The following is a 13,943-nucleotide window of genomic DNA, read 5'->3' on the forward strand; positions in this document are numbered from 1 at the left end:
ATCATAAGCAATAATAAGCCTTTCCTATTTTTACTGAAATAATCAAGTGTTTTTCATTCCTGAAATACAGACTGTTCTATTTTGTACCAATTCTTGCCTAGTATCAAAAGACGTTCCAGACTCTGCTGAATCAGAATATCCCCAAGCTGCAGTTCTTAATAAATATAATTTCTTCTTTGTTCTCCTATTGGGTCAGAAGATTAATATTTATGATATTTAAAAGGAAATGTTGAGAAACTTTTGTGTTCTTTGTTATCTCTACATTGTGGGTGTTCATTTTTAATGTATACAGAAGTTGACTTTTTATAAGTATCAAAAAGCCACTTACACAACAATTGCTGTATATTAACAGTAAACCAGAGTAAAAATTAAACTATTTAGAATCAAGGGCAGCTATGTAGTTCAAGGATAATGCTAAATTGATATTTTCATAAACCACAGGGTACTTAGATCAGGTGAGGATATGAATGAAAAATATGATTAGTGATTGTTGAAGCTGAGGTTAATTAACTGTTCTCTCTTCTCAATATACTTGAAGTGTTTCATAACAAGAAGTTTTAAATATAATGATGAATGTGCCTCACAGCCACACTGCTGACCATGACAAGGGCTGAACTGGCAAATGGCGCTGGAAACAGTTTTAGGTAGTTCTACAACAGGAAGTCATGTCTACTGGTTGTGGGGAAAGCCCAGTTAAATTAGCTTAAACTAATGTGTGTACACTAGAATTTATATTACTAATTCAGTTTTACCATTTACACAGTTACTATTATATACCATTTACTAACAGGTTCTGAAATTTTTCAGGATTTAATAATTAGGATGACTCTGCCAGAGTTTAATAGCCAGATACCATTCATGAATATATAGCAATCAGACCAGTCTCTGCCTGAGTAAGTTTCCAGCCTAGCACAGTATAATAGAAATTCACTATACTGTGCTAGTAAGGGGAGAGAGATTTTTAGGATAAAGAGCATCAAGTAGTGCTAACTGGATACTCTGAGAATTGAAGATGTCTTTAAAGACGGGTAGAAATTCAACATGCCAACATGGGGAGGGAGGAACACATTCCAGGCAGGGAAGCCAGCTTCTTAGCTGCTTCTGAGTTCCTTGGGAATCTCAAAGTTCTCCTCCATAAAATTTGCCACGTCTTTCACGTGTCTTGTGCTTTTCTACAAAGTTGCCCATTGCCAGCTACCAAATGCTTTTTTATTTTGCCATGTAGCACATGAGATTAGTATTTTTTCAGCATAGAGAAGTTCTTTCAATTTCTGGTTCTATAAGAATAACATGTATTTATATATGCTTACTGGATTCTAAGCTCTTTCATATATTAATTCACAACTGTTCTACAGGGTAGGTTTTATCATCCCACCCATGTTTCAGATAAAGGGTCTGAGCCTTTACGTGGAGAGCATGAGTCATTTGTCCAGGACCACACAGGCAGGAAGTGGCCAAGCTGGGGTAGAACCCACATAACCAGACTCCTGAGTGAAGTCTTAACCATGTGGACATTGCTGCTCTCCAATAGCCATTAGCCTCTCAGTATAAATTTACTCTGGTCAATAAATAGCCATGAGGGACTGGAACACTTGAGAGAGGTTATAATCATGACATTGTCATGTAAATGTGATAAACCTTACTTGTGTGTCTCTCAGGTGAAGCTGCTGCAGAAAAAGACTCTGAAATAACCTTCATTAAAAAGACAACCTGTGCAAATGCTGACTTGAAAGAAGGAAGACAGTATTTAATTATGGGTAAAGAAGCCCTCCAGATAAAATACAAATTCAGTTTCAAGTAAGTCACCAGTATTTTGGAGTCCCCGATCTTCTCTCCAAAACTGAATGTAATTTACTCCTTAAATATACTGCATGTTTCTTATGTGTCCCCCTGTTAGCTAGCTAACGGTTGTTAGCTAGTTAGTATAAATGAGATAATGTGAGTTTAAAACAAAGAACTACTTAAAACCATCAGGGCAGCTGAGGATAAACCAGCTGAATGCCTGGGTCTAAAGATAAATCCAAGGGTGCTCACTCAACACCCTATACCACATCTGCTCCCTCAATAAGTTCTCAGACCATCCTTTTTGTAAAGAAGGAAATGTTTAAATACGCATTTTGTTATCTGTTTTTAAAAATTAGACATTGAAACAGATGCTTTCCTGCTTTTAACCGTGGTAGACCTAGGTAGCTTCACAATCATTGGGTCTGTGGACCTTCCCAGCGGGGAGGCCATTCCAGAAAAGTTTGTCCAACAGCCTGGCCCCTGGGGTCCTGAACAGCCTGGGCTCAGTCGAATTCTTCTCTTCTCTGTCTGTGGCCTTCATAACGAATGCTTTGTTTTCACATTTTCTTGGCAGGTACATCTACCCTTTAGATTCCTCTACCTGGATTGAATATTGGCCTAAAGATGCAACATGTCCCTCATGCCCAGCATTTTTAGCTAATTTAGATGAGTTTGCTGAAGACATCTTTTTAAATGGTTGTGAAAATGCCTGAAGAAGTTCAGCTACGTAGTTCCACTACGGACTCCTATTGTTGAAGTGTCTTCCTTTTTTAATATATTAACATTCACAGCTGGTCTTATTTGGAAAGCTCACTGTACTTAGAATTAGTGGCGCTTGCTTTTATTAGAGAACAATTTTAAGAGCTGTAACATTCTGAAATAACATGGCCTTGGGGCGCATGGAGACGAATACTCATTCCAAGGTTATCGGACACCAGAGGCAATAAACTGGAACGTCTCCTAAAACCTACTACTCAGGAATGTTTGCTGGGGAAGAAAGAATAGCCCCATTGAAATGTAGTATCTTACAAAAACATGGCCTTTGCTTGAAAGAAAATACCAAGGAACAGAAAACTGATCATTAAAGTCTGGCTTTGCTTTCAAAATGTGCAAAAAAGCAAAATAGCATGTTATTTTGTGCCAGGTCAGCTTCAGCCACACCAAGACAGGCAAATGCAGAGGTGGAGAAAGGTGGGAGTAGAGACCTGAGAAAGCCTAACCTCAGAGACCTCAGCAAACTGAGAAGGTAGGAAAGTCTGTTCTTCCCCTCCCCACTTCTGTTGCCCTCTTCTTACCCCAGTGGGGATCCCTCTACTCCCTCTTCCCTCCCAGCACAGATTGATTTCCCCAGGAACTTGCTCTTGCCAATAATTGCTCTTCCCGAAGGCAGCCTGCAGTGCAGTAACCTGGGGAGAAAGTGCGCAGGTATCAGGTGACGTTTGTTCCAGCTCCAGCCAGGCCTCTGAGCCTGTTTGAGCTTTACAAAAGAGGATTTATAACAGGAGGTTCATGTCTGTGACTTTTTGCAGCACTTTTGATCTTACAAAAGAATTCTCGTAGATTCCCATTTAATGTCTCAAGAATCTCACTAGGTACAGGAATTATTATTATCCCCATTTTACAGGTAAGGACATTGAGGCTCAGAAAGGTGAAGCAGTTTTCCCAACCTAATAAGGCGCAGAGTCAGGGACCCAACCCCAAGGCTCTGTCAGTCCAGACACATCCCTCTTCTACATCATGACTTGATTGCATTGCTTCTCAGGTTTAATTTTCAAAGACCAAGGCAGGATGCAGTTGGGCTTTCTTAGATATAGTTTAACCAGCTCCACTGAAATATCAGAATGAAACATCAAGATAAACTCTAGTTGGAACAGTAACAGTGACTGAAATGCATTTCCTTCTTGAAAAACCTACATTTTACTAGCTAGGTGAGACTGCAGAGGCCTTGTAGTGGGCCTCATAAGTAATACTAAGATTTTCCACTTCCAGGAAGGAAGGAAGGATTTATTTTTGTTAATGTCAGAGCTCACATTGTAGGCACTCCCTTGGCAAAAACAACCAATGTATCCAATATTCCCAAACTCTGTGCCAGGTAAGGGTGAGGGGCCCCCTCCAGAGAGGGCCTGAAGTGTCTCATCACCTTGCTGAACACAGGGTGGAGGGGCCCCCTGCAATGTTTGGAGGCACCAGAGTCTCTGAGGTGTTGGGTCGTCTTCTCCCTGAGCACTTTAGCAAATAGGTTGGGTCACAGTGGCCTAATTAACCCACAATGCAGCTCAGCTTTCCAACATCAAAGCAAGCCTCTGCAAGTTAGCCTGGCACCCTTTAGCAATCTGCCAGCTCCTCTTCAGCTAACTCCTATGCATCTAAACATACTTGCTTAGTGAGGTTTTCTGGGCCCTCCAAACAGGCTGGGGTCCCTACTCAACCCTGCAATTCTCTTCCAAGGCACTTGCAATTATTTACTGAATCACGTGTAATTGTTTGTTTAGTGTATGCGGCTTCCTAGCTCCACTGTAAGCTCTGTGTGTCCTCACCATGATCTACTGTGCCTGGCACAATGCCAGACACATCAGTAGGTACTTGTGCATTCTCAGTGTGTAAGGACCATCAAGAAGACCCAAGTTCTAGTCTTGGCTTTGCCCCTGGCAGGATTTGGAACAAACCTCTTGCTCTCTTTGGTGGCCTATAAAACAAGGGAGTTGAACACTCTCTTTTATCGATACCCCTAAGATATTTTGTAATCTTACGTTGTAAAACAGATAACAAAACTGCATGGTGTATAAGTACCCAAATGTCAGTTTGTGTATTCCTTTCTGTAAATGTGAAGGAAGGTCAGAGAAGTGAGTGAAGGCATATGCTGGAAGAGCTTCCCGAGGCTTCCTGGAGAAGAATGGGCAGGATTTGGGTAGGTAGAAAGGAGCAGAAGGGTCTCCCAAGTTGAAGGGGAAAGGCAGGTTTCCACTGGGGGTAAGCAAGATGAGTTAGTGCAGAGGAACACTCCTCATTTTAATAGTATATGTTTATTTTAACATGTATTAGAAAAAGGTAACTAGCACATCAAAGCCATGATATACAATTTTCTTTGAAAATAAGCATATTTGTCTGAAAGTAAGTCAATTTATGGAAAAGTCTGAAGTAAACAAAAGTATAGGTTGTTCTTAAGGCAAAAATCATGAGGTTGGCATGCACATGATTCAAGTTTAGGAAACTGTCTTAAAAAAATATGTGGAATTGATAATGAGCTGAGCCTAAGGCAGGCAGCCTTGCTCCATGTTTCTCAGTGAGGAATCCCAAGCCAGAAGTTGTGTTCAGTCTTACTTTCCAGCCCCCATGATGCTAATTTATTCAGCAACACCCAATAGATAAATATTGATTGGTAACTGTAGGCCAGGCCCAAGTCTAGGTGCTGGTCACCTAGATCCCTGCCTTTGTGGAATGAGATTCCAGCTGGGGGAGACATGCAATGAGCAATAAAGGCAATAAGTGGGGGATCAACCTTGAATGTTGGAAGGAGGTTAGAGCTGTGGGAAAAAAGAAAAGTAGACTAGGGCAGGGGAGGTAGGGAATGGTTGAGAGAGGGTTTGCTTTTCCCAATAGGCTTCAGTGAGAAGGTGAGAAGAGCAAAAACTTGGAGGTGGTGAAAGAGCCATGTGGCCATCTATGGTACTAGTGCTCCAGGCAGGGGAAGCACCTACTGTCCAAGGCTAAGGCAGGAGCATGCCTGGTGTCCTATTGAAAGAGCATGGACACTGTTGTAACAGACGTAGAGTGAGCAAAGGGGTCAGTATGTGGAGATGAAGCCAGAGAGGTCACAGGGATCAGATTATGCAGGTTGTGGAAGGGGTGTTGGCTTCAACTGGTGGGAAATGGATGCCACTGCCAGGTTTAGAAAAGAGCAGTAACATGGTCTGCCTTATCATTTAAAGGATTATTTTAACTGGTATGTTGGATATAAGGCAAGGGTACATATAGAGAGACAGGAAGCTGAGCCAGGCAAGAGATGATGATAACTGAACAAAGCTGAGTTTATTGATTCTGCAATGAAAGAGAACACACACATCAGAACTATGGAACTTCTCAGTAAAAGGATTTTAGTAGGGATTTATTATAGGATGCGGGCATGTGATGGATTATTTTAGGGGGGAGTTCAAAGAAGTGGGGTTTTGCTCTGGACTGGATGTTGTCAGGAAACAGGGGTAATACAAAGATTGCATGTCTAAATTCATATCTAATGGGAAGAAAAGTATCAGTCACTCAAATTAGCCAGGAAAGAGGGATGTTTGATCATTTTTGTGGTTTGGATCATGTTTTTGTTTTAGTCTCTGCTCAGACATGATTATGAAGAAGGCTTTTTTTTTTTTCCGGTCTTCATCCAGTTTATCTGATGTGGTGTTCTGTGACATCACAGAGAACACCACAGCCTGACTCTGAGTCCCAGGTCCAGATCCTGGGTTCACCAAGGCCCAGCTCCCAGTCTAGCCCAGCTATCAAAGGCTGTTCTTCTCTTTCACAGACCCCTTTTCCTAGAAGATGCACATACACACACCATGCACAAATTTGCATACTATTTCAGAGGTCCCCAGAGAAAGTTCATGCATGGACCTTATAAGTGGAGAGCTGGGACTTCAGCAGCCAAATCTGAGAGGTTCTCAGAGACAGGAAGCAATTCAGGATCCTGTTTCCATGGGTTGCCCCTTCTGAAAGCAGATTAATTCTACATGTTTAATGTGATGTGAGAAACATGTTGTTCCCGGAGTTAAATCTTTAACTTTGATTAGGAAAGTGTCCTTTATGCCTCTGAATCAGAAAGAAAGGAATAAGGTGATGAGGAAGGAAGGACAGAATGAAGGAGAGAGAAGGAAGAGAGGAAAGGAGGGGTTTTATTTTAAGACAAGAGAAGAACTCCATTTCTAAGAACCTCCTGGATTCTTCTCAGCTGGCAGGGTCCCCACCTGGCAGAAACAGATCTGTTCCTTGGAACACAGTGTCCACTGCTTCACTGTTTCCATCATTATAATCAGATATGTGTGCACTACGTACACAATCATGAATTACAAAATCCTAAAATGTCCAAACCAGGAAGGACCCAGAACTTATCTCATCCAATTCCTTCATTTTCACCTGGGAAAACAGGCCCAGAGGAGTGGCTTGCCAGTGGTCACAGTGCTATTAAGTGGGAGGGCTGGGACACAAGCCTAAGGCATCTGGTTCAACCCAGTGTTTTTTCCACCATGCAAAAAAGTGGAGGTTACAGAGAAATCAATTTTGGCTCCCTCCAAAAAAGCATTTTCTTATAACCAGAGCCATTCAAAGACACAGTAGGATGTTTAGGAGCAACCAAGATCCCTATCACAACTACCTTCCAGAATGTTGAGGAGCCATTCAAGGAGAGAGGTTGGCCCCAGTGATATACAGTGTCTCTTTAGCTCTGAGAGGCCATTAATAGAAAGAAAACATCTGCTTTACTTCCTTTGGCTTCCGTTTTCACATCTGAAAAATGGGAGTACTTATAATTCCCACTTCAGAGGATGTCTGTGAGATTTAAATGACATAATACAGTTCATGCATATAAAGTGATGAGCACATGCCTGGCATGACAAATGTAACTTGAAGTGGTTAATAATAAGTCCCTGGCACACAATAAATGATGAATTAAACAAATTTCTTGCCTGGCATCATGCTGATTGCACTTTGTGGAATATCCTGTCCACATTCCACAGCCATCCTGTAACTATTGTCATCATCCTTATGTTTAGAAAGAAGTCGCTGAGGCTCTGGAAGGCTAAGTCACTTGCCCTAAGTCACATACCTTCACAAGCAAGTGGTAGGGCATCTTTTGGGTTCTGGGGCCCAGGCTGTAGCCTCTCAGCTCACATGCTGGAAGGGTAGGACATTGTCATTGTGTGGTCTTGGCAAAATCTCTACCTGCCTGGGCTTCAGCATCACCATTACCCAATGAGTGTGTTTCATTAGATACTCTCTAAGCTGTCCTCCACGCTAGGACAACAGGAAAGGTGGAATGAAGCAGGTGAGAGCTCTGGGTACAGGGCACTGGGCAGTGTGAGTTATGGCATTGGTACAGAAAAGTGAAGAAAGGCAGCACCAAAGATAAACTCAACAGATTTGCAAAATGTGTCCTGAAGTCATTTTCCATGTGGATACAACAATCTGTAGAACTCTGGATTGACAGGTCCCCTACTTGCCCTTAAAAGACTCTAATTTGCCAGTTGATGTTCTTTTCCTACTGAACCTTCTATGTAGAATCATAAAATATTGAAGCTTGAAGGTGCCCTAGAGATCATTTAATCAACCTCTCTCCATTTCACAGACTGATTCCTCAAATAGGCAAGGAAGGAGCAAGGGCTCTCCAACAGTTCCACGGGGGAATCCGGGCTAAAACCCAAGTGCCAGGCTCCTTTTCCTTCATCTTGGTGCCTGGGGGTCTCCTCAAACAGCTGGGCCTAATGCAGAAGCAGAGACCAGAGCCCCAGGACTAACATTTCTAGTAGATGAGATGAGAGAGATCAGAACTGTCCTGGAAAGAGGGTTTTTGTTTGGCTGGAGTCTCGGTTATTGAGGGTGGGGTGTGTGTGTGTTTGTGTATGGGTGTGTTTTATGTGTTTTGTGTTGTTTTTAGGGGCAGGTAGAGAGGGAGGGTGAAGCTGACTAAGGCAAGAGAAATCAGACCTAAGGAAACGATTATTTGGCTTAATAATTTTTTTTCCAAATAGAAAATCATTAGGAAATTAGAGCCAAGATGGAATTCAAATCCTCTGAGAACAGAGAAAGAGAAAGGAGCTATGCCCAGAGTAGGAGGAAAAAGTAGAAACGTTTCTTGGTCTGTTGGGGCCTTGGGACAGGGCTGGTTATCACTCATCTTCCTCTTGCCATCTCCTTTCATCTCTAAGGCAAAAGGCCAAACCGTGGCCCATTCATTAATTAAATGCTGGGTGTGGAAATTGAAATGGCCCCTCTTTTGGCTACTGTGTGTGTGTGTGTGTGTGTGTGTGTGTGTGTGTGTGTGTGTGTGTTGCCATGGGGAAATGATAGGGTGAAGAAGTAAGAACTGCCCTGGTTTGTGACGTTTCAAAAGTTCCTTAACCTCAACAGTGTCTTAGTTTGTCCCTCTATAAAATGAGAGTAGCATTATCAGCCTAAAAGGGTTGTAAGGATTAGAAATAATACAGAGATGTGGTAACCAATGGAAGCTGGCTGTGTGGTCTCTAGCTCAGAGCTCTCTGTGCCTTCACTCTCTCTTTCAGAAATGTGATAAGACTTTGTCCCAGCTCAACTTGCAGGGTTGTACAGGAAGATGTAAGATCAAACAAGTGAAAGACCTTTTAAGGTGTAGAATTTTGAACAAATATGGAAATAGCATTAATAATCAAAAGTCTCCTGGTGCTAAGATGCCATGGGCAGAGACCACCTGTTGTGCTTTTGAAAGACTGGAAAAGGGTATACTATCCTAAAAGCAATCTCCCTGAATGCCTCAAACTTCCCTGTTCAAGCTTCATTTCTTTGGTCCTAGAGGCTGTCAGTCTCAAGCAAAGTGTGGTCCCTTACCCAGCAGCATCCCCATCACCTGTTATCAGTGCAAATTCTCAGGCCCCACCTCAGACCTAATGAATCAGAAACTCTGGGAATGGAACCCAGAAATCTCTATTTTAGGAAGATTTCCAGGAAAATCACAGGCATCTTATAGTTTAAGAAGTATTGTTTTAGAGCTTCTGAAAATGCGGATTCTGATTCTGTAGGTCTGGGGTGGCCCCAAGATTCTGCATCTCCTAGTGATTGTCTATGGTGCCGGTTCTTGAACCTAACAGGGTTCTAGAGTGTCATACAAAGTCAGGGATCCTTGCATGAAGTGAAGTAACCGTTTAACAGCCGACACTTTAGTTGAGAGTAGTTTCACACAAGGCCTTTCAGGAACAGGTTGCAAAAAAGGCTGAGGGATACTAGGGACAAGAGGAATGCAGGGCAACAAATAGAAAGAGGTCTCAAGAAAAAAAGAGGTAGAAGGTAGCTAAAGGAAAGGTAGGCTACCTTTGTAGAATGTGCCCAGGGCAGGTCTGGACATTAATTAACCCATTCATTCACTAAGTACCATCTATGTACTAGGCACTCTTCTGTATTTCATACAGTAATCAACTCAGTTAATCCACAAAACAATTCAATAAGTTTGGTATTATTATTATCTACTTTAGAGAGGAGTAAACCAAGGAACAGAGAAGTTAAGTAACTTGCCCAAGGTCACTCAGCTAGTAAATGGTAGAGCCAGGATTTAGAACTCAGGCAGCCTGACTTATTAGTACTAGCTACTTGGCTTAAAGACAGTTTCTGCCCTCAGGAAGCTTACAGTCCCATGAGAAAGATGATTAGGACTAACAATGTCCAACACTTAGATGATGGCTATTATGTAGCCAGGCAGTATTTTGAGCACCTTACATATATCTACTATTTTAGCTCTTGCAGCAATTCTAAGAGATGGGTAGGGTGCTGCTGAATGTACCTAGCTGTGTGTGGAAATGTGTAAACAGGTTTCTGTTTCTGGAAGTTTGTGTACTGTGGATCTCAAATCACTTAATACTCCAGAATTTGAGTTCTAAGCAGAAAAGCTTCATTTCAGAAATAATCTTTGCAAAGAGGCCTCCAGTAGCAGGTCCAAGCCCTACTCTGTATCTTTGACTTTTACCCCCTTTACCACTTCATGAACCGCCCCCCCTCGACTGCCTCCAGGACTAGGCCTCGCTGCTCTGAAGAGCAGGTGCACTTGCCAGCTCTTCTGCTCACCCTGGCTCCTACAGCCAGACCCACATTCATGCAACAGATGGGTCTACCTGCATGTGCTGTCCCAGGCAATTCTGTGAGGCCAGGCTGTTTCCCATCCAAGCAGATACTAGAATAAGGGGCTTGCTGTATTGGTTGATCACTGCTGCTGCAGCTCAGTGCCCAGGCCCACCAGGGCAGCAGCTGTGACCTGCTACCACCACTCTGGCCTATGTCTTTCTCTACATACCAGATATCACTTCCTTGCCACTTGGGACTCAAAAGATTGCCTAACAAATGAAAACTGATCTTACATCTTCACAAACCAATCTGACAATACATTTGAAGAGCCAAAATATGTTTATACCTCGATCCAGTAACCCTCCCCTGGCTTGGATTATTTATATGAAGTAAATTTCCAAAGGTGGTTTTGGGGTTGGGGGAGTTTGTACACAAAGATCTTCTGTGCAAGATTAATTATTCATTCAATAAATATTGATTGAGTTCCTTCTATGTGCCAGAGTTCTAGATGGTGTAATCAAGATAAACAAGGTCCCTGCTCTCCTATAGATTATATTATAATTAGAAAGACAATAAATACCTACACAAATGAGAAAATTAATCTATTTACAAAAATTCTCTGCAGAGAATTAAAGGTCTGTGATAGAGAATATATGTTCTCTGGCTGCTCTTGATTGGGTGGTTAGGGACGGTCTCTCAAACATCACTAAATAAGGTGACATTTAAGCTGAGAGTCTCACAACAAGAAGAGGCAGCCATATGAAGGTCCAGAAAAGAGCATTCCAGAAAGGCAGGCAGGCAGGCAGGCCAGCCGTCCAGGAAACTGCAAGAAGGCCAGTCAAAGAAAGCAAGTGTTGGGAAATGAAATCAGAGGAGGAGAGGCCAGATCAATAGGGTTTTGTAAGCACAGGTGAGATGTTTGAATTTTATTCAGTAGACAGTACTGAGCAAGAGTAGATTGTAGATGAGAAGACGGCAGGGAGACCAGTTAGGAATTATTGCATCTACCTTGGTGAAAGATGATAGTAGTTTGAACTAGAAGATAGAAGTGGAGATGAAGAGGAATGGATGGGTTCAGAGTATTTTTGGAGATAGTGTTGAAGGGTTTGCTGAGGGAGTGGGGATGGAGGTGATGAAGGCAGGGGAATAAGGATTACTCGTGGATTCTTGGCTTGAGCTACTACAGGCGCCATTTGTACAGGAAGATAGGAGAAGCTGCCAGTTTAGGGAAATGAGGAAGAAAGACATTATGGGTTGAACTGTATCCTCCCACCACCAAAATATGTTGAAATCCTAACCCCCAGCCCCTCAGAATGTGACCTTATTTGAAATGGGGTTGTAGATCTAACTAGCCAAGGTAATATAAGGTCATATTGGAGTAGGGCGGGTCCTTACTCCAATGTGACTGGTGTACTAATAAGAAGAGGGAAATTGGGAAACAGACACACAGAGGAAAGGCCATGTAGACACACAGAGAAAAGGCCATGTAAACACACAGACACTCTCAGGAAGCCAGCCGTGTGGACGGGACACAGATTGGAGTGATGCCTCAACAAGTCAAGGAGTGCGAGAACTGCCAGGTGTCACTGGAAACCAGGAGAGAAGCATGGGAAAGATTCTCCCTCAGAACTCCCAGGAGTCAATCCTCTTGACACCTTGATTTCAGACTTCTAGTCTCCAGAACTGTGAGAAAAGAAATTCCTGTTGTTTTAAGCCACCCAGTTTGTGGTTCTTTGTTATGGCAGCCCTAGGAAACTAAGGGAGAAGACAATAAAGATTTCTGTGGGGAGCTTGTTATGTTTAAGAAGCCTTTTAGATACCCATGTGGAGATGGATATTAGTAGCAGTTGGATATATGAGCCTATAATTATGGTATTTAAAGAAATGTACTATATTATAGTACTTTAGGTGATATATTAAATACGACATACAAAGTGATGGCCTAAAAAAATGAGAAATAATTATATAAATAATGGTATGCACACTCCGTATATTATGCCTCCTCTAAAGAGAATCATTATAAAGACTAGATAAGAACATGGAAAATGCTTGTGATAATATTATGCATGCAAAGCCAGTGATTGCCACCATGTAAAAACTGTCTATAGATAAGAAGCAGATGCCAAACTGAGTTCAAAGCTCACCTCCAGCTCTTTTGAATGGCTTGGGATAAGCTGCATATCACTGCATCCTGCAGGTTAAATTTATTCAATATACTTGCAGCACCAGGGTAAGTGACCAGGGGGCTAAACTGCTAAGTGTCGAGATGCAGAGTGAGGAAGCAATCAGAGTGGAAGTAGAATTAAGCAGGAAGTCTTCCTAGAAGAGCTGACCTTCTCTAAAGATGTACATGACCTGGGGCAGAGTGCTTCCGTTTGGCTAGGCACTGCAGCAGCATCAAGAGGTAGATTTAGTAAAACCTCTAGTGAGTCCTTCTCTGTGAACACACCTGTGCTGAAATTCTTACCACACACTGAGTGTTCTGATTGTCCACATTCTTCCATCCCACTTGAGGACAGGGGATATATCTTGTTCCTCTCTGTGCTCTTAAACACAAGACCCGGCACAAGTGAGATATCAAGTCTGTTATGTTTAATAGAACATCAGAATCAGAATTTGTTTGTCATATAGGAACATGCAACAAAGGTATGATGATACCTAGTCAATCAAACTGCAGACGTGAGGCTCCTTAAAATTCCTACAAAGTAGGGATCTGAAGCCTGAAGCATAGCTGAACTTTTGGGGGACAGTTAAGTGACTTTATCTGAGGTGAGGACGGGGACTTGATTGCTTTAGAAGTGATAGAAACAAACACACCAAATAGCAAAATATAATAGAAGAAGACAACCCATTCTACAATAGCGAATAGAGTTAATGTATTGAGTAAATAGAACTCAAAGTATATAAAATCACCTTAATTTTGTTTTCCACTCTCCTATAAAAATGTCTTCAGAGGAAAGAGAGAGAAGCCCTTTCATGAAAACTTAAGCATCCTATGACTTCTGATCAAGTCCTGTGATCACTTCAGTCACCAAACTCTATTCATAACTTAGATGTTCAGTCCCATACAAAAGGAAAATATCAAATTTGATTTAAAATTCAATCTTTTTTCCAGCCCAGACTTGCTGAAGGTGGGACCCTTATAACTGGGGACCAGTGCATGGCCAGCTGCTTCTGTCTTCCCTCCCCAGTTTGCTAACTGTGGCTTCTGACCTCTCCAGGGCTTGAGGCCTGGGAGAGTAAAGAGAGGCAGAAGGAAGACCAGGAGGGCTCTCCCTTGCGCAGCCTGTTGTCAGATGGCTGACTCCCATTTGGGCACATCTGTGGACTCTCAGACGGTCTCCCAAGGCCGGAAGACCTGTCACCTT

The 13,943-nt window shown here is 42.3% G+C and overlaps 1 protein-coding gene across 1 annotated transcript in view; it reads left to right on the plus strand.

Moving 5' to 3' along the window:
* LOC108391144 (complement C5-like) overlaps positions 1-2,908 on the plus strand; it is an 84,258-nt gene extending 81,350 nt beyond the window's left edge. The window contains exons 40-41 of the mRNA XM_073225454.1: positions 1,659-1,797; positions 2,360-2,908. Coding sequence (XP_073081555.1) covers positions 1,659-1,797; positions 2,360-2,498 — 278 coding nt within the window. The 3' untranslated portion in view covers positions 2,499-2,908. The remainder of the gene's footprint in view (positions 1-1,658; positions 1,798-2,359) is intronic.
* The last annotated feature ends 11,035 nt before the right edge of the window (positions 2,909-13,943 follow it).

This window comes from Manis javanica, chromosome 2 (genome assembly GCF_040802235.1).
Source record: "Manis javanica isolate MJ-LG chromosome 2, MJ_LKY, whole genome shotgun sequence".
Lineage (NCBI taxonomy): Eukaryota > Metazoa > Chordata > Mammalia > Pholidota > Manidae > Manis > Manis javanica.